Source organism: Macaca thibetana, chromosome 16 (genome assembly GCF_024542745.1).
Source record: "Macaca thibetana thibetana isolate TM-01 chromosome 16, ASM2454274v1, whole genome shotgun sequence".
NCBI lineage: Eukaryota > Metazoa > Chordata > Mammalia > Primates > Cercopithecidae > Macaca > Macaca thibetana.
Genome location: NC_065593.1, coordinates 58039451 through 58063448, shown reverse-complemented (window position 1 = coordinate 58063448; position 23998 = coordinate 58039451). Strand labels below are relative to the sequence as shown.

General features: G+C 55.3%; 7 protein-coding genes across 13 annotated transcripts in view; 4 read left to right on the top strand and 3 right to left on the bottom strand.

The window, feature by feature from the left end:
* Positions 1 to 23998, top strand: part of SLC25A10 (solute carrier family 25 member 10) — a 101793-nt gene that overhangs the window by 25753 nt on the left and 52042 nt on the right. The window lies entirely within an intron of this gene.
* MRPL12 (mitochondrial ribosomal protein L12) overlaps positions 1 to 23998 on the top strand; it is a 167324-nt gene that overhangs the window by 104882 nt on the left and 38444 nt on the right. Inside the window, exon 1 of one of the 2 annotated variants that reach the window (XM_050764069.1) lies at positions 17084 to 17087. The exons of the other annotated variant lie outside the window; for it this stretch is intronic. The gene's annotated coding sequence lies outside the window, so the exon portion shown is untranslated. Of the gene's footprint in view, positions 1 to 17083; positions 17088 to 23998 lie in introns of those variants that run through there. 2 annotated transcript variants of the gene reach the window in all.
* ACTG1 (actin gamma 1) overlaps positions 1 to 23998 on the bottom strand; it is a 181429-nt gene that overhangs the window by 142236 nt on the left and 15195 nt on the right. The window lies entirely within an intron of this gene.
* Positions 1 to 23998, top strand: part of CCDC137 (coiled-coil domain containing 137) — a 150931-nt gene that overhangs the window by 125227 nt on the left and 1706 nt on the right. Inside the window, exons 2-6 of the mRNA XM_050764059.1 lie at positions 16453 to 16650; positions 18198 to 18331; positions 21432 to 21660; positions 23271 to 23353; positions 23582 to 23661. Coding sequence (XP_050620016.1) covers positions 16517 to 16650; positions 18198 to 18331; positions 21432 to 21660; positions 23271 to 23353; positions 23582 to 23661 — 660 coding nt within the window. The 5' untranslated portion in view covers positions 16453 to 16516. The remainder of the gene's footprint in view (positions 1 to 16452; positions 16651 to 18197; positions 18332 to 21431; positions 21661 to 23270; positions 23354 to 23581; positions 23662 to 23998) is intronic.
* Positions 260 to 5482, bottom strand: PDE6G (phosphodiesterase 6G). 2 transcript variants are annotated; one of them, XM_050764107.1, is made up of 4 exons: positions 5433 to 5482; positions 2772 to 2976; positions 1426 to 1466; positions 260 to 939 (listed from the first exon to the last, which is right to left on the bottom strand). In XM_050764107.1, the coding sequence occupies exons 2-4, from the start codon at positions 2915 to 2917 to the stop codon at positions 863 to 865; spliced, it is 264 nt and encodes an 87-aa protein (XP_050620064.1). In that variant the 5' UTR covers positions 2918 to 2976; positions 5433 to 5482; the 3' UTR covers positions 260 to 862. The 2 variants fall into 2 exon arrangements, with proteins under 2 accessions (XP_050620064.1, XP_050620065.1); XM_050764108.1 differs by lacking the exon at positions 5433 to 5482 and adding an exon at positions 3296 to 3339.
* HGS (hepatocyte growth factor-regulated tyrosine kinase substrate) overlaps positions 726 to 23998 on the top strand; it is a 56199-nt gene continuing 32926 nt past the window's right edge. Inside the window, exon 1 of the mRNA XM_050764001.1 lies at positions 726 to 729. The gene's annotated coding sequence lies outside the window, so the exon portion shown is untranslated. The remainder of the gene's footprint in view (positions 730 to 23998) is intronic.
* OXLD1 (oxidoreductase like domain containing 1) overlaps positions 14681 to 23998 on the bottom strand; it is a 157610-nt gene continuing 148292 nt past the window's right edge. For 3 of the 5 annotated variants that reach the window (XM_050764094.1, XM_050764095.1, XM_050764096.1), the window contains exons 2-3: positions 16292 to 16352; positions 14681 to 15265 (exon numbers count right to left, since the gene is read on the bottom strand). In XM_050764094.1, the coding sequence (XP_050620051.1) occupies positions 14846 to 15265; positions 16292 to 16351 (480 nt within the window). In that variant the 5' untranslated portion in view covers position 16352 and the 3' untranslated portion in view covers positions 14681 to 14845. Of the gene's footprint in view, positions 15266 to 16291; positions 16368 to 23998 lie in introns of all 5 variants that reach the window. The other 2 variants (XM_050764092.1, XM_050764093.1) reach the window with 1 other exon arrangement.

The following is a 23998-nucleotide window of genomic DNA, read 5'->3' as shown; positions in this document are numbered from 1 at the left end:
CAGCCACGTGCATGCTTCATTGACTATGGTCCCTGGGTGTGCACCAAGGCCTTCTGCCTTGACCCAGCCATGGCCTGACATTGTGTGTCTCAGGGCCACCAGCAAGGCTCAGTGAGGGTGTGAGCCCAAGGGCTGTCTTCCCGCTCAGTCAGGCCAGCCTCTCCTGCCCCACTGCCCACTGCCCACCCCTTCACCCACGTGCTCCTGCTCAAGTGACCCCACCACAGGTCCTGTCCCATGCACAAATATGCCACAGACAGGCGAGGGCACACTAATTTTATTTTGAAATAGGGACTGCAAGGGCAGGCTGTATTGAGAAGGATGGCCCCCTGCCGTGATGAGCGTGGGGCCTCATCTGCTCACTGTACACACCTGGAGTCCTGCTACCCAGCGTTTCCAAACCAAGGGCACCCACCTGGGAAGGGATGCAGAGAGAGGGAGCTCCTCTGCACCCCCATAGAGGCAGGACAGGGGGCTGGGGTGCAGAGGCACTCTGGGGACACCCTGCCCTGGCTTTCCAGCTGGAAGGAGGGGATGACCTGGGGTCCAGCAGGCTCCCGGGCTGGGGTCCACTTCCCGTTCTCCCTGGGAGGGGAGACTCGCCAAGCCTCTCTGCGAGCAGGACTGAGGGGTGGGCCCAGTGTTGAGCAGGGCCTGGCCAGCCCCTGAGGGGGCGTCCTGGAGGGAGGTGATGGGCTCCTGGTGACTGGTATTAATATGTAGGGGGGGACCTGAGGACACAATCCCACACTGGTGTCCAGGTGCCATCTGGGCTAGGGGGACTTCTCAACAGGAATCCTGAGCAGGGTTTAGAGCAGAGAGGGCAGGAGGGGGAGGGTCTGGACCTCAGCAGGGCCTGGTGCTAGATGATGCCATATTGGGCCAGCTCGTGCAGCTCCAGGTGGTTGAAGGCCTCCCAAGGGCAGATGACCGTGATGTCTGTGGGAGAAAGGGGCCTGGATCAGAGAGGATCCCATGGCCCAGGGACCCCCACCCCTGTGGCCCTGTTTCCCACAGCCCAGGTGTAGCCCTACAGTGTGCTGAGTGGGGGCGTGCAGACCCTGGGGTGGGGCCCTCCTCTGGGGACACACTGGCTGTAGGGGAAGGAGGGTGCGGCAGGTCCAGGGGAGGGAACCAGAGGAGGGTGGGGCTTGCTGAAGGGGGAGGAGGCAGCAAGGGGTTCTGTTCTTTCCCAGACCCCTCCCCTCACCTGGTGCAAGTGTCCCAAATGGGAACAGCCTCACCTTCCAGATCCAGTGGATCTGGAGCTCAGTGTTGGGGGAAGAAGTGATGGACAGGCTGGGGGTCTCTAAGTGAAAAGCAGGGGAGGTGGGGGCCGAGGTGGGCTGCATTGGGCCCTGGGCGTGCTCGGTGTGCCTGGGGGGACCTGGGCAGACCTCAGGTTGGCACTGGCAGCCATCGTACCTGTTCCCAGGCCTTCCATTCCAGGGATGTCATCCCCAAACCTGCAAGGACAGAGCAGTCAGGGACATGGCGGGGCCCAGCCCTGGCTCAGTCAGCCTGAGGCCTGAGGTCATCTCTAGCCTTCCTAGGAGATGAGGCGTTTGTCTGGGAGCCCAGTGGGCAGAGACCCGCCTCCTCCCCAACCTCCTGGGGCTTGGTGGGCCTGAGGGGGCGTCCTTCACAGACCCACAGTGAGTCTGCTACCCCGAGCATCATGGGGCTGAGGCCCAGAAAAGGAGGTGCAAGCCCCAGGGTGCTAGGCAGGTGCGTGCCCTGAGGGAGTACGGAGGGGGTGCATGGTTGGTGTATGGTTTAAGTGTAGATTTGTGAAGGTGGCTTGTCTGTGAGTGTGCCTCACGGGTGCACATGTGGCGGTATGAGCATGTTTGTGCACACACATGAGAGAGTCATGCCTGTGTGTGCACAGACGTGTAAGTGGACACTCCTTGGTGCATTGTGCCGTGGCTGTCCCTGGGTGGCAGTGGCTGTATTTATTTATTTTTTTTTTGAGATGGAGTCTCACTCTGCCGCCCAGGCTGGAGTGCAGTGGTGTGATCTCAGCTCACTGCAAGCTCTGCCTCCTGGGTTCACACCATTCTCCTGCCTCAGCCTACCGAATAGCTGGGACTACAGGCGCCTGCCACCACGCCCGGCTAATTTTTTGTATTTTTCAGTAGAGACAGGTTTCACCGTGTTAGCCAGGATGGTCTCAATCTCTTGACCTCGTGATCTGCCCACATCAGCCTCCCAAAGTGCTGGGATTACAGGCGTGAGCCACTGCGCCTGGTGGTTTTGTTTTTTTGAGACGGAGTTTCTTGTTGCCCAGGCTGGAGTGCAATGGTGTGATCTCGGCTCACCGCAACCTCTGCCTCCCGGATTCAAGCAATTCTCCTGCCTCAGCCTCCCGAGTAGCTGGGATTACAGGCGTGCACCACCACACCTGGCTAAATTTGCATTTTTAGTAGAGACAGGGTTTCACCATGTTTGTCAAGCTGGTCTCAAACTTGCGACCTCAGGTGATCTGCCCGCCTCAGCCTCCCAAAGTGCTGGGATTACAGATGTGAGCCACGGCGCCTGGCCGGCAGTGGCTATATTTTCAAGCATGGTTGGCAGCAGCATCTGGAGCAGGTGACAGGAGCCCCCAGTTCCCCTTCCCCCTCCTCCATCCCTGCTCAGGCCCTCAGGCACCGCCCTACCTACCCCAGCTGTGAGGCTGGGATCACTCACCCAGTACAGTGGCCCAAGGCCCTGCCGTGCCTCCCCTTCCTGTGCAGCTTTCAGAGGCCCCATCCCCCAACTCTGCTTACCCTTGGACGCCTTTCTTTGGGGGCTTGCTCTTGAACTGCCTGGTTTGTCGCTGCTTAAATTTAGGGGGTCCTTTCCTGGGGGTGACAGGTCCCCCGACCACCCTGGTGGCTGACCGGAACTCAGCCTTGGGCGGCTCCAGGTTCATGGCGAGGCTGATGGAGACACCGTGGCAAACCTGGCTTCTGGACTCCCTCCTGCTGCAATCTGGGGACAGACCGGGCCCGGGTCTCAGTCAGCCCTCCTGCTTCCAACCCTTGTGGGGGTCTCAGCCCACCGGTGGAGGGGCTGAGACCCAGCCCCGCCAGCCCCAGCGTCATCCAGACGACAGCCCCTGCAATCTGCCCTGGGGCAGCTAGCCTGCCAGCCCTGCTCGGGCCGCCCACCGTCCACTGGCCCACTCCTATTCCCCTTGCCTAGTGGATGCCCCCCCAGCAACGCTGGCCACACACAGCTCCGGCCTCTCCCCTGCGTCCTGGCCTCCCTCGCCCCACCCCACAATCCACAGCAAACCTAGCCTCCCAGCCTGGGGCAGGTCCTGAGCCTGGAGTCCTCACCGCCTCCCTGTGGGTGACCACTGACAACCTCCTGCCCCTTCCCCCGCATTCCCCACCCCAGGGGCGCGTGACTGGGGAGCATTCAACTGCTACTCTTGTTTGTTTGTTTGTTTGTTGAGACAGAGTTTTGCTCTTGTCGCCCGGGCTGGAGTGCAGTGGCACAATCTTGGCTCACTACAACCTCCACCTCCCGGGTTCAAGTGATTCTCCTGCCTTAGCCTCCCGAGCAGTTGTGATTATAGGTGCCTGCCACCACGCCTGGCTAATTTTTGCATTTTTGCATTTTTAGTAGAGACGGGGTTTCACCATGTTGACCAGGCTGGTCTCAAACTCCTGACCTCGTGACCCACCCGCCTCAGCCTTCCAAAGTGCTGGTATTACAGGCGTGAGCCACCGCACCCGGCCCAGCTGCTACTCTGTTGAAAGTCCTCTGGGGCTCCTGCTGGGATTGGGATGAGACCCAAGTGGCCCCTCCCCTGCCTGCCCGGCCCTGCAGATGAGCCTCGAACAGCCCTTCCTGATGGTTAGTGGGGTGGGCTCCCTCCATCTCAGGTCCCCGCTCAGGGAGGCCTCCCCTGAACTGCCGCCCTGCAACCCCTGTGTCCTCAGGTTCTGATTTGCTTCTTCTCATCACGTGTCGTGTTAGCCCTCATTCTGGGCTGGTGGGCGTCTCCCCGGGCTGTTGCCCTCTGATTCTTATTGATGGGTTTATTGCTTTCTGCCTCTTGTCTGCGCTTTGCGGTTGGGGTGCTGTCAGTTCCCTTCACCCACTCATGGAGGGATCCCTGAGCCCCTCGGCACCATGACGGGCACTCCGCAGTGCTGATGGAAAATGACCCACAAAATGGGGGACAGGGTTGCCGGGCAGGGCGACCCTGGGAAAGGGGCCTGTCTCAGAGACTCGGGGCTGAGCTGTGAAGTCCTGTGTCTCCCAACCCCACTTCACAGAGGGACAAGCTGAGGCTCAGGGAGGGAGGGTGCTGGGCGTCTGTCTCCCCTCCTGGGGAATCCCCAGGCCCTCTGTTCCTGGAGCCAGCTTGGGGAGCAGGGTCACCCGCCTGGCACGGTGTGGCTGAGTGGCCTCGGCTGCTCTGGACAAGGCCAGTGTCCTTGCACCACTGCACAGGGTGACCTCTCCTCCTCCTCTCCCTAGAGCCTCTCCCCAGATGCCCTAAGCCCCAGTGACCTGGGCCAAGGGCAGTCCAGCTTCCCCTAAGCCTATTAATAGCAGAGGGGGATTCCTAATCTCCCGGAGAGCTGCTGCCAGACGCACATGCTGCCAGAAGGTTCTGGAAGGAGGCACATGACAGACAGGAGGGGCTGCTTGCCCGCACTCGATGCCCCAGGGACCACCTCTTAGGGTCCCCTTTCCTGCCCCTGGTCTTTTTCGCTGGGATTCCTGACTCCAGGCCTGGGCTACCACCAGTTGTTTGCCGAGCTTCAGGGGTGGGAGTGACCAGAAAGCAAGGGCAGGTGGCCCATTCCGGGGAGGAGGGCTCTGCAAGGGGTGCTGGGCACCTGAGATTGGGGTAGACCCTGCCATGGCGCCTTCCCTCAGTAAGGTTCAGCCTCTGTCCCCGGGACCGGGACCAGCACCAGCCTGCGCAAAACCAGGACTCAGGAGCCTGGTGGTCCCAGCTGCTCAGATCCCACGGCACCCAATCCTCATATCCTAGACAGCACAGGCCCCATCCAGCTGCTTCCCCAGCCCCGGGACATGGGCGGTCCTGGGCAGCTCTCAGCGCTGATGGAGCTCCAACCATCAGATGCCATCCACGTGGAAACCGCTGCCTGCACTGTCCGGGCCTGACCCAGCCTGTGACTGGCATCCACTCAGGTCAGCTGAGCCCATGTGGCCTGAGGTTCCCAGACCATCACTGGCTTGGGGATGGCAGCAGCACTGGTTACCATGGGGGAGCAGAGGAGGTGGTTGGCTGGGAGTCCTCTCTGAATAACAGGGTGGTGGGTAGGCTTCTGCAGACCCGGACCTCAGCCACCGTGGTAAAAGCCTGTCAGCTCCCTGCCCTGTGGGCGATGGGCAGACCCCCACTAACTCCCTGGGGGAGGTGGCTGCGAGGAAAGACAGCGGGGTTGGCCACTACTCACCAAGTGCAGGGCAGGTCTCAGGGGTCCATGCTATGAGTGCTGGGCCTTCCTCCGCAGGGTGCCAGCCCGGGCATTTATCTTGCTGCTTCGTGAGCTGATTAGGCGTCTCAGTGCCACGCTAATGAGATTGTTGGGCCCCAAGGGGGGACACAACCACCAAAGTTTCTGGGGATGGGGAGGAGGGGCTCAGGTGCCGTCAAGGGCTCCAAGGAAGGACACCTGGCAGATGGGGCCGGGACAGGGAGAGAAGTGTGACCCTGAACAGCCAGGCTCCTGCAGCTGCCTATCTTCCAGATGGCAGCACCCACAGTGGCCGCTGTCTGGGGCCTCCTCACTGCCTTTCCTGACCCTGCCTGACCTCTGAAGAGCCCACCTTCGTGGTCCCCAAAGCCCTCGGCAGCCTGGCCCTCACCCACTGCTGTGGCCTCACATCGCGCCCCTCCCACCCCAGGGCCTTTGCACCTGCTGCTCCTGAAACCAAACAAGGACCCCTCTTAGGGGCCTGTGGGTCTCCCCAAGCACAGAAGCAAGGACAATGTTGAGTTCCTTCAAGGGCAATCCAGGCCCTCAGCCATCCCTGAGAAGCAAATGAGCAGCCAATCCGCAGGAAGGTCACGGCACACAGACCTCAGATGAGCAGGAGCTGAGGACTGGCCTCTGACAGCCCTTCTCTTACCTAAATTTCTTCCTGAGGGGCCTGGAAGAGGCCATGCCCAAAACCCAGAGCTAACATTCTTTCCTGCGGATCCCAAAGTTTTAGACAAAGCTTTGCCTCCACACCAAATCAGAAAACCTTTGAATCCACCTCTGACTCGTGGGCCCCAACTTCAAGATCTCCTTGCTATTTATGCCAAAACCAGTGTACAGCCCCTGTGTACTGATTTATGACTTTGCCTGTGACCTCTGCCTCTGCACCTTTAAAAACCCGTAACTCAGGCTGGCCGTAATAATCCCAGCATTTTGGGAGGCTGAGGTGGGCAGATCATGAGGTCAGAAGATCTAGACCATCCTGGCTAACATGGTGAAACCCTGACTCTACTAGAAACACAAAAAAATTAGCCAGGTGTGGTGGTGGGCACCTGTAGTCCCAGCTACTCGGGAGGCTGAGGCAGGAGAATGGCGTGAACCTGGGAGGCAGAGTTTGCAGTGAGCCGAGATCATGCCACTGCACTCAAGTCTGGGTGACAGAATGAAACTCCGTCTCAAAATAAATAAATAAATAAATAAATAAATACCCATAACTCGGCCGGGAGGAGTGGCTCTCAAACAGCACTTTGGGAGGCTGAGATGGGAGGATCACTTGAGGCCAGGAGTTCAGGACCAGCCTGGACAACATAGTGAGATCCCTATCTCTACAAAAAATAGAAAAATTAGCTGGGTGCAGTGACTCACTTCCTATTTAATTTATTTATATTATTTTTGAGACAGAGTCTTGCTCTGTCGCCCAGGCTGGAGTGCAGCGGTATGATCTCGGCTCACTGCAACCTCCACCTCCTGGGTTCAAGCAATTCTCCTGCCTCAGCCTCCTGAGTAGCTGGGATTACAGGTGGGTGCCACCACACCCGGCTAATTTTTTATATTTTTAGTAGAGACAGGGTTTCACCACGTTAGCCAGGATGGTTTCAATCTTCTGACGTCGTGATCTGCCTGCCTCAGCCTCCCAAAGTGCTGGGATTACAGATGTGAGCCACCGTGCCCGGCCACAGTGGCTCACTTCTATAGACCCAGCTACTTGGGAGGCGAGGCAGGAGGATCCCTTGAGCCTAGGAACTTGAGGCTGCAGTGAGCCGTGGTCAAACCACTCCAGCCTGGGGGACAGAGCAAGGCTCCATCTCTGAAGAAATATGAAAATTTTGAAAAATTAAAAACAGGCCGGGCGCAGTGGCTCAAGCCTGTAATCCCAGCACTTTGGGAGGCCGAGACGGGCGGATCACTAGGTCAGGAGATCGAGACCATCCTGGCTAACACGGTGAAACCCCGTCTCTACTAAAAAAATACAAAAAACTAGCCGGGCGAGGTGGCAGGCGCCTGTAGTCCCAGCTACTCAGGAGGCTGAGACAGGAGAATGGCCCGAACCCGGGAGGCGGAGCTTGCAGTGAGCTGAGATCCGGCCACTGCACTCCAGCCTGGGCGACAGAGCGAGACTCCGTCTCAAAAAAAAAAAAAAAAAAAAAAACCTCGCCGGGCACAGTGTCTCCCGCCTGTAATCCCAGCACTTTGGGAGGCTGAGGCAGGTGGATCACCTGAGATCAGGAGTTCAAGACGAGCCTGTCCAACATGGTGAAACCCCATCTCTACTAAAAATACAAAAATTAGCTGGGCGTGGGGGCGGGTGCCTGTAATCCCAGCTACTCAGGAGGCTGAGGCAGGAGAATCGCTTGAACCCAGGAGGCGGAGGTTGCAGTGAGCCGAGGTCGTACCACTGCACTCCAGCCTGAGCAACAGTGAGACTTCGTCTCAAAAAATAATAATACAAATATAAATAGTAAAATAAAGTAAAATGTATGAGTACTCCTTTCTTGGTATCATGTATCACGGACAACATACAAACACATGAAAATACATAAAGCTCCAAACAGACCTAAACAAAGACCCTATAGCCTTGATTTTAAAACTCTAGCCATGAGACTGGCAAAAATCGCTAGTCCAGAAAGGACAGCTGGATTCGAGTTATGTCACAATAAATGGAATAAGTCAAAAACCTCTTATCCCACATGACTCAATCCCTCACTCATCCCCAGAGGAAACAAGATTGCAATCCAACTTTTTTTTTTTTTTTTTTTTTTTGAGACAGGATCTGGCTCTGTCGCCCAGGCTGGAATGCAGTAGTGAAATATTGGTGGTTGCAGGAATTCAAGGTTGCAGAGAGCTATTATTGTACCACTGCACTCTAACCTGGGTGACAGAGTGAGACCTCAACTCTAAAATAGTAAAATAGGCCAGGCATGGTGGCTCATCCCTGTGCTTTTGGAGGCCGAGGGGGGTGGACCACCTGAGGTCAGGAGTTTGAGACCGCCCTGGTCAATATGGTGAAACTCCGTCTCTACTAAAACTACAAAAATTAGCTGGGCATGGTGGCGTGCGCCTGTAGTCCCAGCTACTCAGGAGGCTGAGGCAGGAGAATGGCGGGAACCCCGGAGGTGGAGGTTGCAGTGGGCTGAGATCACGCCCCTGCATTCCAGCCTGCAGCCTGGACAACAGAGTGAGACTTTGTCTCAAAAAAAAAAAAAAAGTTAATTACATGGGAATGGAAATAAACTAATAAATGACTATAGTAAATATTTTTGACTTTTTGTTTGAAATATTACTGATTTTCTTTTTGTTTTCCAGAATCAAGACTGTTTCTTTCTCCCTTTCTTTCTTTCTTTCTCTTTTTTTTCTTCCTTCCTTCCTTCCTTCCTCTCCTTTCTCTCTTTCTCTCTCTCTCTCTGTCTCTCTCTCTCTTTCTTTGAGACGGTCTCACACTGGTTGTTTGGCTGGAGTGCAGTGGTGCGATCCGAATCACTGCAAACTCTGCCTCCTGGGCTCAAGCGATTCTCTTGCTTTAGCCTCCCAAGTAGCTGGGATTACAGGTGTGCGCCCGCCACCACACCCGGCTACTTTTTTTGTATTTTTAGTAGAGACAGGGTTTCACCACGTTGGCCAGACTGGTCTTGAACTCCTGACCTTGTGATTCACCCACCTCAGCCTCCCAAAGTGGAATTACAGGCATGAGCCACTATGCTCAGCCTCTTTTTGGCTAATTTTTTTTGTGTTTTTAGTAGAGAGGTGGTTTCACCATGTTGGCCAGGCTGAACTCTGGACCTTGAACTCCGGACCTTGTGATCCACCCTCCTCGGCCTCCCAAAGTGCTGGGATTACAGGTATGAGCCACCATGCCCCTATGTCTTTTTCGTTTTGAGACAGAATTTCACTCAGTCACCTAGACTGGAGGGCAGTGGCATGATCTTGGCTCACTGCAACCTCTGTCTTCTGGGTTTAAGCAATTATCCTGCCTCAGCCTCCAGAGTAGCTGGGATTGCCAGGCTAATTTCTTTTTTTTTTTTTTTTTTTTTTTTTTTTTTTTTTTGAGACGGAGCCTCGCTCTGTCGCCCAGGCGGGAGTGCAGTGGCCAGATCTCAGCTCACTGCAAGCTCCGCCTCCCGGGTTCCCGCCATTCTCCTGCCTCAGCCTCCCGAGTAGCTGGGACTACAGGCGCCGCCACCTCGCCCAGCTAATTTTTTGTGTTTTTAGTAGAGACGGGGTTTCGCCGTGTTAGCCAGGATGGTCTCGATCTCCTGACCTCGTGATCCGCCCGTCTCGGCCTCCCAAAGTGCTGGGATTACAGGCTTGAGCCACCGCGCCCGGCCAAATTTCTGTATTTTTAGTAGAGACAGGGTTTCACTATGTTGGCGAGGCTGGTCTCGAACTCCTGACCGTAGGTCATCTGCCTGCCTCAGCCTCCCAGAGTGCTGGGATTACAGGCGCAAGCCACTGCACCTGGCCAACAGGCTACTTTTATTACATAGTAAAGTGAATACCAGAACTACAAAGGCAGGAGGTGTAAGTTTGACTTTTTATTGGGAAGGGAGGTTGTTGAGTTAAAAGAGCAGCAAATGAAGCAAGAGTAAGGAGACTCCTTGTCGCCACAGATAGACATGAGCCTGTAAGATGTGACATAGGAGGCGTTTCAATTTGTAACCCCAGCCCAGAGGTGACAAGTGCTTTTGCATTCAATCTAATACATCTGATTCCTACTAAGAAGGAATACGGGCCGGGCGCGATGGCTCATGCCTGTAATCCCAGCACTTTGGGAGGTCGAGGCGGGTGGATCACGAGGTCAAATTGAGACCATCCTGGCTAATACGGTGAAACCCCGTCTCTCATAAAAATACAAAAATTAGCCGGGCGTGATGGTGGGCACCTGTAGTCCAAGCTACACGGGAGGCTGAGGCAGGAGAATCACTTGAACCCGGGAGGTGGAGGTTGCAGTGAGCCGAGATGGCGCCACTGCACTCCAGCCTGGGCAACAGTGAGACTCCGTCTCAAAAAGTAATAACAATAATAATAAAATAAAAAAGAAACTAAATAGTGATGTGGAACACTCTTTTAATTGTCATTCACCACATTTTCATATCTTCACAGTAATACAAAACACAGTCACTTGCAGAACTGGTTCCGATTACTTAAATAACAGGTATAATATTAGTCCTCTATGTAATTGTTTGGAAGTTACTTATGTTTACATGAAATGAAACTATTAGGCCAGGCACACTGGCTCATGCCTGTCATCCCAGAACTTGTGGAGGCTAAGGTAGGCGGATCACCTGAGGTTGGGAGTTTGAGACCAGCCTGACAAACACGGGGAAGCCCTGTCTCCACTAAAAATACAAAATTGGCCAGGCATGGTGGCGCATGCTTGTAATCACAGCTACTCAGGAGGCTAAGGGAGGAGAATTGCTTGAACCCAGGAGGTGGAGGTTGCAGTGAGCCAAGATTGTGCCATTGCACTCCAGCCTGGGCAACAAGAGGGAAATGCCATCTCAAAAAAAAAAAAAAAAGAAAAGAAACAAAACGAGACTATTCAGCCGGGCATGGTGGCTCACACCTGTAATCCCAGCACTTTGGGAGGCTGAGGCAGGTGGACCAGCTGAGGTCAAGAGTTCGAGACTAGCTTGGCCAACATGGTGAAACCCTGTCTCTACTAAAACTACAAAAATTAGCCAGGTGTGGTGGTGGGCGCCTGTAATCCCAGCTACTCAGGAGGCTGAGGCAGGAGAATCGCTTGAACCTGGGTGGCGGAGGTTGCAATGAGCCAAGATAGCACCACTGCACTCCAGCCTGGGGGACAGAGTGAGACTCTGTCTCCAAAAAAAAAAAAAAAAAAAAAAAAAGCCGGGCATGGTGGCAGGTGCCTGTAATCCTAACTAGTCGGGAGGCTGAGGCAGGATAATCACTTAAACACGGGAGGTAGAGGTTGCAGTGAGCTGAGATAGCACCACTGCATTCCAACCTGGGTGACAGGGTGAGACTCCGTCTCAAAAAAAAGGAAAATCTTTAAATCTACCTATGACCTGGAAGCCCCCTCCCTTCAAGTTGTCCCTCCTTTCCTGACCAAACCAATGTACATCTGATAGGTATTGACTGATGTATTATGTCTCCCTAAAAAGTATAAAAGCAACATGTGACCACATTGGGCACATGTTGCCAGGACCTCCTGAGGCTGTGTCATGGGCACGTCCTAAACCTTGGCAAAATAACCTTTCTAGGCCGGGCGCAGTGGCTCAAGCCTGTAATCCCAGCACTTTGGGAGGCCGAGACGGGTGGATCACGAGGTCAGGAGATTGAGACCATCCTGGCTAACACGGTGAAACCCCATCTCTACTAAAAAATACAAAAAACTAGCCGGGCGAGGTGGCGGGCGCCTGTAGTCCCAGCTACTCGGGAGGCTGAGGCAGGAGAATGGCGTGAACCCGGGAGGCGGAGCTTGCAGTGAGCCGAGATCCGGCCACTGCACTCCAGCCTGGGTGGCAGAGCGAGACTCCGTCTCAAAAAAAAATAAATAAATAAATAAATAACCTTTCTAAACTTATTGACCGCTAAAGAACTCATCCCTGGAACCAAAACCTGCCTGTTCCCCAAAAACTATTGAAATAAAAAATAAATAAATTGGCTGGGCGTGGTAGCTCACACCTGTAATCCCAGAACTTTGGGAGGCTGAGGTGGGCAGATGACTTGAGGTCAGGAGTTTGAGACCAGCCTGACCAACGTGGCAAAACCACGTCTCTACTGAAAATACAAAACAGCCAGACGCGGTGGGGCGTGCCTGTAGTCCCAGCTCCTTGGGAGACTGAGGCAGGAGAATCGCTTGAACCCAGGAGGTGGAGGTTGTGGTGAGCTGAGATCCGGCCACTGCACTGCAGCCTGGGCCACAGAACAAAACTTCGTCTCAAATAAATAAATAAATAGATTGATTGAGGCCTGTCTCGGATACTTTTTGTTCATAGCTCTCACCAACTAAACAACTCATGAAAACGAAGCAGTTGGCCGGGCACAGTGGCTCACACCTGCAATCCCAGCACTTTGCGAGGCCAGGGAAAGTGGATTACCTGAGCCCAGGAGTTCAAGAGCAGCTGGGTGACGTGGTGAAACCCCATCTCTAGTAAAAATACAAAAAATTAGCTGGATGTGGTGGTGTGCGCTTGTAGTCCCAGCTACTTGTGTGGCTGAGACAAGAGAATCGCTTGAACCCGGGAGGCGGAGGCTGCAGAACTAAGCAGTCCACGGACACCAAAAACATGTACCTGGGTCTTTGGGCGACTTGGTGGGGAGTGGCATCCCGTGAGCACAGGATGAGGAATCTTACTTCGGGAATTCTTGCTGAGAAAAGTGTGTCAGCAAGGCAGCCCAGCAGAAAGGAATTCATTCACTGGCTCAGGTTGTCTTAGATAATAGGGTAGCCTTAGATTACATCTTAGCTGAGCAGGGAGGAACGTATAAGGTTGCAAATCCCACATCCTGTACTTACACAAATATATCTGCAAATATTAAAAACTCATCTAGGCGAAATTAGAGAACAGGTCACTTGGTTAAGGCAGGTTTCCCTGTCACTGAGGACTGTTTTCCTTCCTTGTTTTCTTAGATTTCTTATTTTTGGTTTTTTTTTTGGTTTTTTTTTTTTGTTTTGTTTTGTTTTTTTTTGAGATGGAGTCTCTATCTGTCACCCAGGCTGGAGTGCAGTGGTACGATCTCAGCTCACTACAAGGTCCGTCTCCCGGGTTCACACCATTCTCCTGCCTAGGCGCCCACCACCACGCCCGGCTAATTTTTGAATTTTTAGTAGACAGGGTTTCACCATATTAGCCAGGATGGTCTCGATCTCCTGACCTCGTGATCTGCCCGCCTCAGCCTCCCAAAGTGCTGGGATTACAGGCATGAGTCACTGCGCCTGACTGGTTTTTTTTTTTTTTGGAGATGGAGTCTCGCTCTGTCACCCAGGCTGGAGTGCAGTGGCGCAATCTCAGCTGACTGCAACCTCCGCCTCCCAGCTTCAAGCAATTCCTCCTCAGCCTCTGGAGTATCTGGGACTACAGGTGTGTGCCACCATGCCCCACTAACTTTTGTATTTTTTTTTTGAGATGGAGTCTTGCTCACTGTTGCCCAGGCTGGAGTGCAGTGGTGTGGTCTCGGCTCACTGCAACCTCTGCCTCCCAGGTTCAAGCAATCCTCCTGCTTCAGCCTCCCAAGTAGGTGGGATTACAGGCACCCGCCACTGTGCCCAGCTAATTTTTGTAATTTTAGTAGAGAAGGGGTTTTCTCATGTTTGGCCAAGCTGGTCTCAAACTCCTGATCTCAGGTGATCTGCCCATCTAGGCCTCCCAAAATGCTGGGATTACAGGCGTGAGTCACCATGCCTGGCCACATCCTGCTGCTCTTACCAACTCCCTTGGGAGCTGCGGCTGAACGAGCCGGAAAAACTGGTTCCAGGTAGTGCTTGGGCCACTGAGGGCTGATCTGCAGCCTCTGCCAGGCTGGTGGAAGGGCACCCGAGGACGCCTGCCGGGGACTGATGTACCTGGACAGACGGGCACTTCCAGGCTGCCTGTGGGCTTCTGTGACTGTCAAAGGCTTTGCCACAGCGACTCCATGAGATCAGATGGCCTTCCTTTTGCTGCACACTGACAGCAAGCAGAGAAGGCCTTTGCCAGGACTTGGGGGAAGCTAGGACCTGGCCTGGAAGGGGCGCTGGGGTCACTGTCATTTGACCGTTCAAGGAAAAAGGGTCTTATTTATTTATTTTTTTGAGTCAGAGTGTTGCTCTGTCACCCAGGCTAGAGTGCAGTAGCACAATCTCAGCTCACTGCAACCACTGCCTCCTGGGTTCCTCAGCTTCCTGACTAGCTGGGATTACAGGCGTCTGCCACCACACTTGGTTAATTTTTGTATTTTTAGTAGAGACGGGATTTCACCATGTTGGTCAGGCTGGTCTCGAACTCTTGACCTCGTGATCTGCCCACCTAGGCCTCCCAACATGCTGGGATTACAGGTGTGAGCCACCATGCCCAGCCGGGGGTCTTATTTTACCCTCATAGCAGAGTGATGGCTGCAAGGGCTCCAGAGATGCATAATACTGACCTGGACCTGCTCGCTTTCAAGATGCAACACAGGCCTTACAGACAACTACACAAAAGCCTCCTGTTGAGGCTGGAGCAGTGGCAGTTCTGGTTGGCAGACACACTGCCAAAAAAACTACCCCCAAAACAAAAGCCTCCTGTGAAACCACCGTAGAGAATTTATTTTTTTCTCAGGTGAAGTCAATAAATAATTCTTCCCATTCCCGTTGGATACAAGGAGTCTGTGAGGGGGTGTGAAGGAAGGAGGCTGCGGCTATGTCCCGGACTCTTTCCTGGGGGAGGGAGTCCAGCAGGGCTGGCTCAGCCTCCACACCTAGTGTGAAGTCGGATCTCCATCCTGAGGAAGGCCTTGAGGTTCTCGTCAGCCACGTGCTCCTCCAGGGCAGCCAGGGCCCGCTCCCCACCGTCCTGGAAGTGCTGCAGGAGCCTGTCCGCATACTCCACCCACACACAGTTGGGGCAACCACTCATGCAGCAGTTTGTGGGTGGCTGGAGCTCAGGTGGCAGAGGGTACTGAGGTTCTGAAGGGCCCTCTCTGGGCAGCGAGGCCTTGGGTGGCCTGGTGCTGTCTGCACCTGCTTGGGAGCCCACCTCTATGTGGTCTTTCCCGAATTTTCTGCGCCCATCAGGGGCTTGCACTCCGGGATGGTGCCTCTGAAGAAAGCTGCCACCTCCAGGAAGCCTCTTGCTGCAGTCTGGGCTGGAGAGCGGGGGAGCCCCCTAAGGATGCAGACAAACACGTGACTCTCCAGGAAGCTGGTGAGGCCTGGTCTACCCCCAGCAGAGAGGACATTTCAGCTCTCCTGTCATTGGGCAAGTGGCTCCAGGTCCTCAGCTTTTTCACTTTCTGTGACTTTAGACATGTTATTTCACCTCTCCAGACTCAGTTTCCCTACTGTGCAATGGATATGGCACGGTGTGATTTACAAGAAGTGCCAGGATCAGGGCACGGCGCCGGGTGTGCACTCCAGCAGATGGTGGGGGTGGGGGAGGCACTTGCCACCTCCAGCTAAGACGACTGCTCTGTGGACAGGAGCACGGGGGAGGTATAACCCTGTAAGCTCCTGGCCAGCCCAGCACCTCTCTACCAGTATAATCAAGCCCCGCCACCCTCCTCTGAGAGACCAACCAGAAGAATCACACCACCCTTTATCCAAGTTTCCCTGTCACAAAGCCCAGGCCTCTCAGGTCCCTGTCATCCCAGCGTGAAGGTCCTATAGGCAGCCTTCCCTCGCTCCCCTGCTCTGTCTACCCAGGATCACGGACCGACACGCTACCAACTTCACTTATTTCTCTAACTAGTCCTGCGAGGAGCATCATCAGCTCCGTGTCCACGGCCAGTCCCCACAGCCCAGGACTCGCACACAGTAGGAGCTCGGCAGATACTGATAAACAGGAAAGTGGCCGTTCACCGGGCTGCTTCCCCTCCCGGGACTAAGCGGCCCCTCCACAGATGAGTGGAGGGGAGGGAAGGGCAGGGGAGGGGAGGGAAGGGCTGGGGAGGGGAGGGCAGGGCAGGGGAGGGGAGGGCAGGGCAGCGGAGGGGAGGGCAGGGCAGCGGAGGGGAGGGCAGGGCAGCGGAGGGGAGGGCAGGGCAGCGGAGGGGAGGGCAGGGCAGCGGAGGGGAGGGCAGGGCAGCGGAGGGGAGGGGAAGGGAGGGGGGCTCCTTCCAGCACGTGCGGGCCGCTGGACAGCGGCCTCTTGGATGTACCCTTCAGTGCTCTCCGGACCCCTCCCGGTACTTGCCGAGCCACGGGCCGCGGCGGCTACCGCCCGGCCTCCCCGGACGACGCTCCGCAGCAGCATCGCCCTGACAGTGAGCGGCGGGCGTTCCAGCCAATCCCGGACCTTCAGGAAGTCGCGCCGCTCCAGCGAGCGAGGGGCTGAGCGCAGGAAGCGGAAGTGCCCATCGGTGGCGGAACCGTGCAGGAAGGCGGAAGTGGCTTCCCTAGGGAAGTTCCCGGAGTGGAGATGGCGCGAGCTGGACGCGGTGCAGCGGTGCCCAGGGCGCAGGCGGGTCCTGGGAGTCCCCGACGGGCACGGCGGCGGCAGCAAGTGCAGCCGCTGGGGAAGCAGCGCCCAGCCCCGTGGCCCGGGCTTCGCAGGTGAGTGCGCTGCCCCGCGAGGCCGCTGCACTTCCCCTAGGAAGGAGACGCCTAGAAGGCTCCCTCCCGGACACCCTAGGGAGCATTCGCTCTGACGCCTTTCCCAGGCGGGGCTCAGTGCTGTCCTCTGCACCTGCGCCCCACCAGGATCGGTTGAATGAATGGAGGCGCGAGGGAGTCCCAGGTTTTGCCTTTACCGCGTCCCACTGTCCCGTCTTTGCGGTTCTGGACGAGGTTTTCACGCGTGTCCGTATGAAGAGACCACCAAACAGGCTTTGTGTGAGCAATAAAGCTTTTTATCACCTGGGTGCAGGCGGGCTGAGTCCGAAAAGAAAGTCAGCGAAGGAAGATTGGGGTGGGACCGTTTTATAGGATTTGGGTAGCTAAAGGAAAATTATAGTCAAAGGGAGTTGTCCTCTGGCGGGCAGGGCCGGGGGTCACAAGGTGCTCAGTGGGGGAGCTTTTTTGAGCCAGGAGAAGGAATTTCACAAGGTAATGTCAACAGTTAAGGCAAGGACCGAGGCCGGGCGCGGTGGCTCAAGCCTGTAATCCCAGCACTTTGGGAGGCCGAGGCGGGCGGATCACAAGGTCAGGAGATCGAGACCAGTGAAACCCCGTCTCTACTAAAAAATACAAAAAATTAGCCGGGCGCCGTGGTGGGCGCCTGTAGTCCCAGCTACTCAGGAGGCTGAGGCAGGAGAATGGCGGGAACCCAGGAGGCGGAGCTTGCAGTGAGCCGAGATCGCGCCACTGCACTCCAGCCTGGGCAACAGCGTGAGACTCCGTCTCAAAAAAAAAAAAAAAAAAAAGGCAAGGACCGGCCATTTTCACCTCTTTTGTGGTGGAATGTCATCAGCTAAGGCAGGAACAGGCCATTTAAATTTCATTTGTTTTGTGATGCTTCAGTTACTTGAGGCCATCCAGATGGATACGTGCAGGTCACAGGTGATACAGTGACTTGGCTTGGGCTCAGAGGCCTGACAGAGGTCAGGGCAGAAAGGCCTCCTGGGCTTTCGGAGTGCCTTTCAGCCTCGCGTCCTGTGAGGAAGCGGTTCAGGGACAGCCACTGAGTGAGACCGAGAGGAAAGATCCCTGCTCCCTGGACTGGCTCGCACCACAGAAGCCAGATGTGGCCTTGTAGATTCCTTTTTTTTTTTTTTTTTGAGATGGAGTCTCGCTCTGTCCCCCAGGCTGGAGTGCAATGGCGCCATCTCAGCTCACTGCAAGCTCCGCCTTCTGGGTTCGCGCCATTCTCCTGCCTCAGCCTCCCGAGTAGCTGGGACTACAGTCACCCGCCACCACGTCCGGCCAATTTTTTTGTATTTTTAGTAGAGATGGGGTTTTACTGCGTTAGCCAGGATGGTCTCGATCTCCTGACCTCGTGATCCGCCCGCCTCGGCCTCCCAAAGTGCTGGGATTACAGGCGTGAGCCACCACGCCCTGCCCGCCCCTGTAAATTCTATTGCCAGACCCAATTATTGTTTCTCTTATTGATTCTGCTTATGCTTTACTTGCAACGGGTCTCACTCACGTGTTCTTCTTCCCAGCAAAGAGAAGAAGAAAGTGAACTGCAAGCCCAAGAACCAGGATGAACAGGAGATCCCTTTCCGTCTCCGGGAGATTATGAGGAGCCGCCAGGAGATGAAAAACCCGATCAGTAACAAGAAGAGGAAGAAAGCAGGTGTGTGCAGGCCCATACTGGGCGGCAGTGAAGCTTTGTGTGTCTCAACCCGCCCAATCGCCCAAATACTTCAGAACGTTTCAGGCAGAGGAAATATGCCAAGACCCAGTGCTCAGAAGGTGGGGAAAGTGTGGACAAAACCAAAGTAGTGGCTGGCAGCGGGTGGCGCTGTGGTTCCAGAGGAGGCTTGGAAGGAGGCTGTGGGGTGGGCGGGGAGCACCCGTTACGGGGCCTCAGGAGCCAGGCTAAGGAGTGGCGTTTTTTTCCCCCCAAAAGTTGCGAAGATCCATCAGAGTTTTTAGCAGGGCATGGCCAATTCATGTTTACTGTAAGCAAAACAAGGTCACCGAGTGGCGATGTAGCGAGCAAGAGTGGACTTGGCAGGTGTCAGCACTGCTGCCAGGGAGAAGCCATGGTTCTTGGGACAAGAGTGCTGAAGCCATGGTAGAGAGAAGTGGGTGGAGTCTGGAGCCAAAGGAGGAAATTCCATCAGGCCCCTCTGAGAAGTCTGCCTTCCTCCCCCAAGTCTGGGTAGGGTGGCCACATGTCCCACCATTGCAACCCAGAGGTAACCACTCTGGGCACGTTGGGAAACGGTGTCCATTGTTTGTATATTTTGGATATAGACACATTTCTCTTCCCAGACGTGGGACTGATTTTACAGCAAAGCTGTTTTATAATTTGTGTATAAACTGTAGGCTTCTCGTTGGGGGTTATATGGCTGCCAACGGGATGGTGAGATAGAGGTGAGGAAGGTGCAGGGAGGAGGCGCACTGGCCTGGGTAGCAGATGGCATATTCTGAACCGTGCTGCATTGCACTGGCACCTTTGTTTATTTATTTATTTATTTATTTATTTATTGAGATGGAGTCTTGCTTTGTCGCCCAGGCTGGAGTACAGTAGCATGATCTGGGCTCACTGCAACCTCCACCTCCTGGGTTTAAGCAATTCTCGTGCCTCAGCTGCCTGAGTAGCTGGGATTACAGCTGCGCACCACCACACCTGGCTACATTTTTTTGCGTGTTTTTTTTTTTTTTTTTTTTTTAGACAGAGTCTTGGTCTAGCTCAGGCTGGAGTGCAGTGGCACAATCTCAGCTCGCTGCTACCTCTGCCTTCGAGATCCCAGTTCAAGCAATTCTCCTGCCTCAACCTCCCAAGTAGCTGGGATTACAGGCACACACCACCAAGCCCATCTAATTTTTGTATTTGTAGTAGAGACGGGGTTTCACTATGTTAGCTAGGCTGGTTTTGAATTCCTGACCTCAAGTGATTTCCCCACCTCAGCCTCCCAAAGTGCTGGGATTACAGGCGTGAGCCACTGTGCCTGGCCTTTTTTTTTTTTGGAGACAGAATCTTGGCTCACTGCAACCTCCACCTCCCGAGTTCAAGTGAGTCTTGTGCCTCAGCGCCCCGAGTAGCTGGGATTACAGGCCTGTGCCACCACACCTGGCTAGTTTTTGTATTTTTAGTAAAGGCTGAGTTTTGCCATGTTGGCCAGTCTGGTTTCTTTTTTTTTTCTTTTTTTTGAGACGGAGTCTCGCTCTGTCGCTTCCAAAGGCTGGAGTGCAGTGTGCGCGATCTCGGTCACTGCAAGCTCGCCATCCCGGGTTCATGAACACAACCTCCTGCCTCAGTCCACTCCCGAGTAGCTGGGACACTACAGGCGCCACAACCGCGCCTGTCCAATTTTTTTGTTTTTTAGTAGCCTGACGGGGTTTCACCGTGGTCTCGATCTCCTGACCTTGTGATCCTCCCGCCTCGCCTCCCAAAGTGCTGGGATTACAGGTGTTGACACTCGCCGCCCGTTCTACCGGCCGGCCAGTCCTGGTTTCAAACTCTGGCCTCAAGTGATCCGTCCACCTCAGCCTTCCAAAGTGCTGGGATTATAGGTGTGAACCACTATGCCCGGTAATATGCATGTCTTCATATATTTATGAACACAACCCCCTGCCTGGCACTGTCCACTCCTGTGTTCTACACTCGCCTGGCCTGTTCTACACGGCACTGTCCACTCCTTTTTTCTACACTCGCCTGTCCCGTTCTACACGGCAGTGTCCACTCCTGTGTTCTACACTCGCCTGGCCCGTTCTACACGGCAGTGTCCACTCCTGTGTTCTACACTCGCCTGTCCCGTTCTACACGGCAGTGTCCACTCCTGTGTTCTACACTCGCCTGGCCCGTTCTACACGGCAGTGTCCACTCCTGTGTTCTACACTCGCCTGGCCCGTTCTACACGGCAGTGTCCACTCCTTTTTTCTACACTCGCCTGTCCCGTTCTACACGGCAGTGTCCACTCCTGTGTTCTACACTCGCCTGGCCCGTTCTACACGGCAGTGTCCACTCCTGTGTTCTACACTCGCCTGGCCCGTTCTACACGGCACTGTCCACTCCTGTGTTCTACACTCGCCTGGCCCGTTCTACACGGCACTGTCCACTCCTGTGTTCTACACTCGCCTGTCCCGTTCTACACACGGCAGTGTCCACTCCTGTGTTCTACACTCGCCTGTCCTGTTCTACACGGCAGTGTCCACTCCTTTTTTCTACACTCGCCTGTCCCGTTCTACACGGCAGTGTCCACTCCTGTGTTCTACACTCGCCTGTCCCGTTCTACACGGCAGTGTCCACTCCTGTGTTCTACACTCGCCTGGCCCGTTCTACACGGCACTGTCCACTCCTGTGTTCTACACTTGCCTGGCCCGTTCTACACGGCACTGTCCACTCCTGTGTTCTACACTCGCGTCGGGTCCTGCGCTTGTGTTCACAGTGGTGTCGTAGGTCTGCCCACGTTTCTATGTGTAGCTCCGCTGGGCTTCCTTCAGCAGCTGTGTGGTGGAGTCTGTGGGTGCTCAGAGGAGAATTCATTCAACCAGCCACCTAGGGGTGGACATTTAGGTTGTTTCTGCTTTCCTTTTTCAGCACAGCTGTGCATCCCTGGGGATGCCAGGCTGGACATTCTAGATCCTCTTCAGCTGCTATCGTTGGGCTGCTTCCAGCCAACCTGGTCTTCCCTTCTTTAGGCTTCGGGAGGGGAAATGAGCATGGGCCACCTGCCTGCCACTGTCTGCCTCGTGTCTCCTCTGAGGCCTCCCTTTGTCCTCAGCCCAGGTGACCTTCAGAAAGACATTGGAGAAGGAGGCAAAGGGAGTGGAGCCCGACATTGCCGTCCCCAAGTTCAAACAGAGGAAGGGGGAGTCCGATGGGGCCTATATGCAGCGCATGCAGCAAGAGGCCCAGCATGTGCTGTTCCTCAGCAAGAACCAGGTCCCCCGGAAGCCAGAGGTACAGGCGGCTCCCACGGAGAGGTCTGAGCAGAAAAAAGCAAAAAAAGCGTGAGTGGAGGCAGGAGGGGTCGGGGCCTGCCCCCGGAGCCGGTGGGAGGACATTGGGTTCCCATGATGGCCCTCTGCAGGGACCCTGTTTCATAGCTATGGGGCAGCCCGGATTCAGGGAAACCAAGCTGGAGCCCTGGGAGTTGGCGAGTCAGATCGTCCAGCTGGGAGCTAGCGAGGGTGTGGCCTCCAGGAGGCTGTGGAACTGGGGACTCTGCGGAGACCTCGCTTGGTCCTTGCTTTTCACAGGAAAAGCTCCAGAAAGCCCTGGCCCTGCGGAAATCCGCCCTTGGGGGGTCGGTCTGAGGGCGACGTGCCCGGGGGTTCTGTTTCCATTGGGGCCCTTCCTGGTCCAAGAGACTCGAGAGCTCTGGCTGTACTGGCTCTGCTGTCCCTGCCGCTCTGTGGCATCTCCTCAGCCTGGCCTTCCTCGACTGTAGAGTGGCCACAAGGTTCAGATGGATTTCTCATTCCGTTCCTAAGGATGGTGGCTGGCAGGAGTAGTAAGCCCACCACAAGCATTAGCTCCTCTGCCCATCCCTGTAGGCAGGATGGGGAGGCAGTTTCAACAAAAGCTTTGTTAAAACAAAAGGTGCGCCTGGCCACACCTTTCTAATTCTCTAAATGCTTTGACCAAGTGCAGTAGCTCACACCTGTAATCCCAGCACTTTGGGAGGCCAAGGCAGGTGGATCACAAGGTCAGGAGATCGAAACCATCCTGGCCAACATGATGAAACCCTGTCTCTACTAAAACACACACACAAAAATTAGCCACATGTGGTGGTGCGTGCCTGTAATTCCAGCTACCTGGGAGCCTGAGGCAGGGGAATCGCTTGAATCCAGGAGGTAGAGGTTGCAGTGAGCTGAGATCGCGCCACTGTGCTCCAGTCTGGTGACAGAGCACGAGACTCCATCTCAAAAAAAAAAGAAAAGAAAAAAAAAAACTTTGAAGTTTAGAGAGGTTGCTTTCAGCTCTGTAGATTCCCTGTTTCTGGGCTGTTGTATTACTTACAATTACCTTTGCCAATGAAAGTTCATCCCAGAGAACGTGTCCCAGACACAGCTTAGCGCCACAGTGATCTCCAGAGCTGTCGCCGAAGGTGAAGCTTCCAGATTCACAGTGAGGGAGATGTGACACACGATACGTGTCAGGCCCTTTAGACACAGCAGCACCGGGTGGGCTGGATGAGTCTCTGTAGGGGTCTTTGGCAGCATTCCCAGCCTTCACGCACCAGGTGCCAGTAGCCCCTGCCCATGAGACGCCTGCGTGTCTGCACACATTGTCAGACGCTCCCTGGGAGGCAGCCGTCCCCGGCTGAGAATCACTGAGGGGACCCCTGAGGGGCCTGCTGGGCTCAGAGCCTCCTTTGGTGGCAGCTATGGTTTGGGGCAGTGAGGGGAGCGGGGACTTGGAGTGGGTGGGGGCAGTCAGGGGAGCCGGGACTTGGAGTGGGTTTGGGGCAGTGAGGGGAGCAGGGACTTGGAGGCAGCCGCCTGTTCTCGGGTCCCTGCTCTGCCACAGAGGATCCTTGTGGGCGGGGCGGCCTCTGCCTCCTCCCTGGGTGGAAAGAGAATTTAGGAATCCGAGTGACATGTGCTTTCTTCCCCAGGTTCCAGAAGCGGCGACTAGATAAAGTCCAACGGAAAAAGGAGGAAAAGGCGGCCGACAGGCTGGAGCAGGAGTTGCTCCGAGGTAGCTCCTCCCAAAGCGATGGTGTCAGCAGTGGTCCGGGCAGGGCCTGGGCACAGGCCTTCTGTTCCCCACCAGCCCTGGCTGCACCTGGGGTCCACAGCCATTAGACCACTGGATGAGTTGGTGTTCTGTCCCAGCCCTACGGGAGGGAGGTGGGCGGGTGGTGGCGCTGGGTGTCGGGTGCAGTGGCTGTGGGCAGCAGTCCTCAGTTGTACTCTGCCCTTCCAGACACGGTGACGTTTGGAGAGGTTGTCCTGCAGCCCCCAGAGCTGACTGTCAGGCCCCGGAGGAGTGTAAGCAAGGACCAGGTAAGTGGGGCATGGGGACAACTGAGTCTGTCCCCCAGTGCTGCCAGGGAACAGAAGCCTTGGACAGGCTGGATACAGTGGGTCACACCTGTAATCCCAGCACATTGGGAGGCCAAGGCAGGTGGATCGCTTGAGCCCAGGAGTTGATACCAGCCTGGACAACATAGTGAGATCCTTTGTCAAGAAAAAAAAAAAATCCTCAGCCAACGTGTGCGCTGTCTGGTGTGTGGCCTGAGAGTGCAGCATTCTCACTGGCCAGAGAGCTGTTGGTGCTGTGAGGCTTTCTGTGGCGTCCCCTCCTTTCCCAGCCTGTGCCTCACCCTCCCCTCTTTCCCGC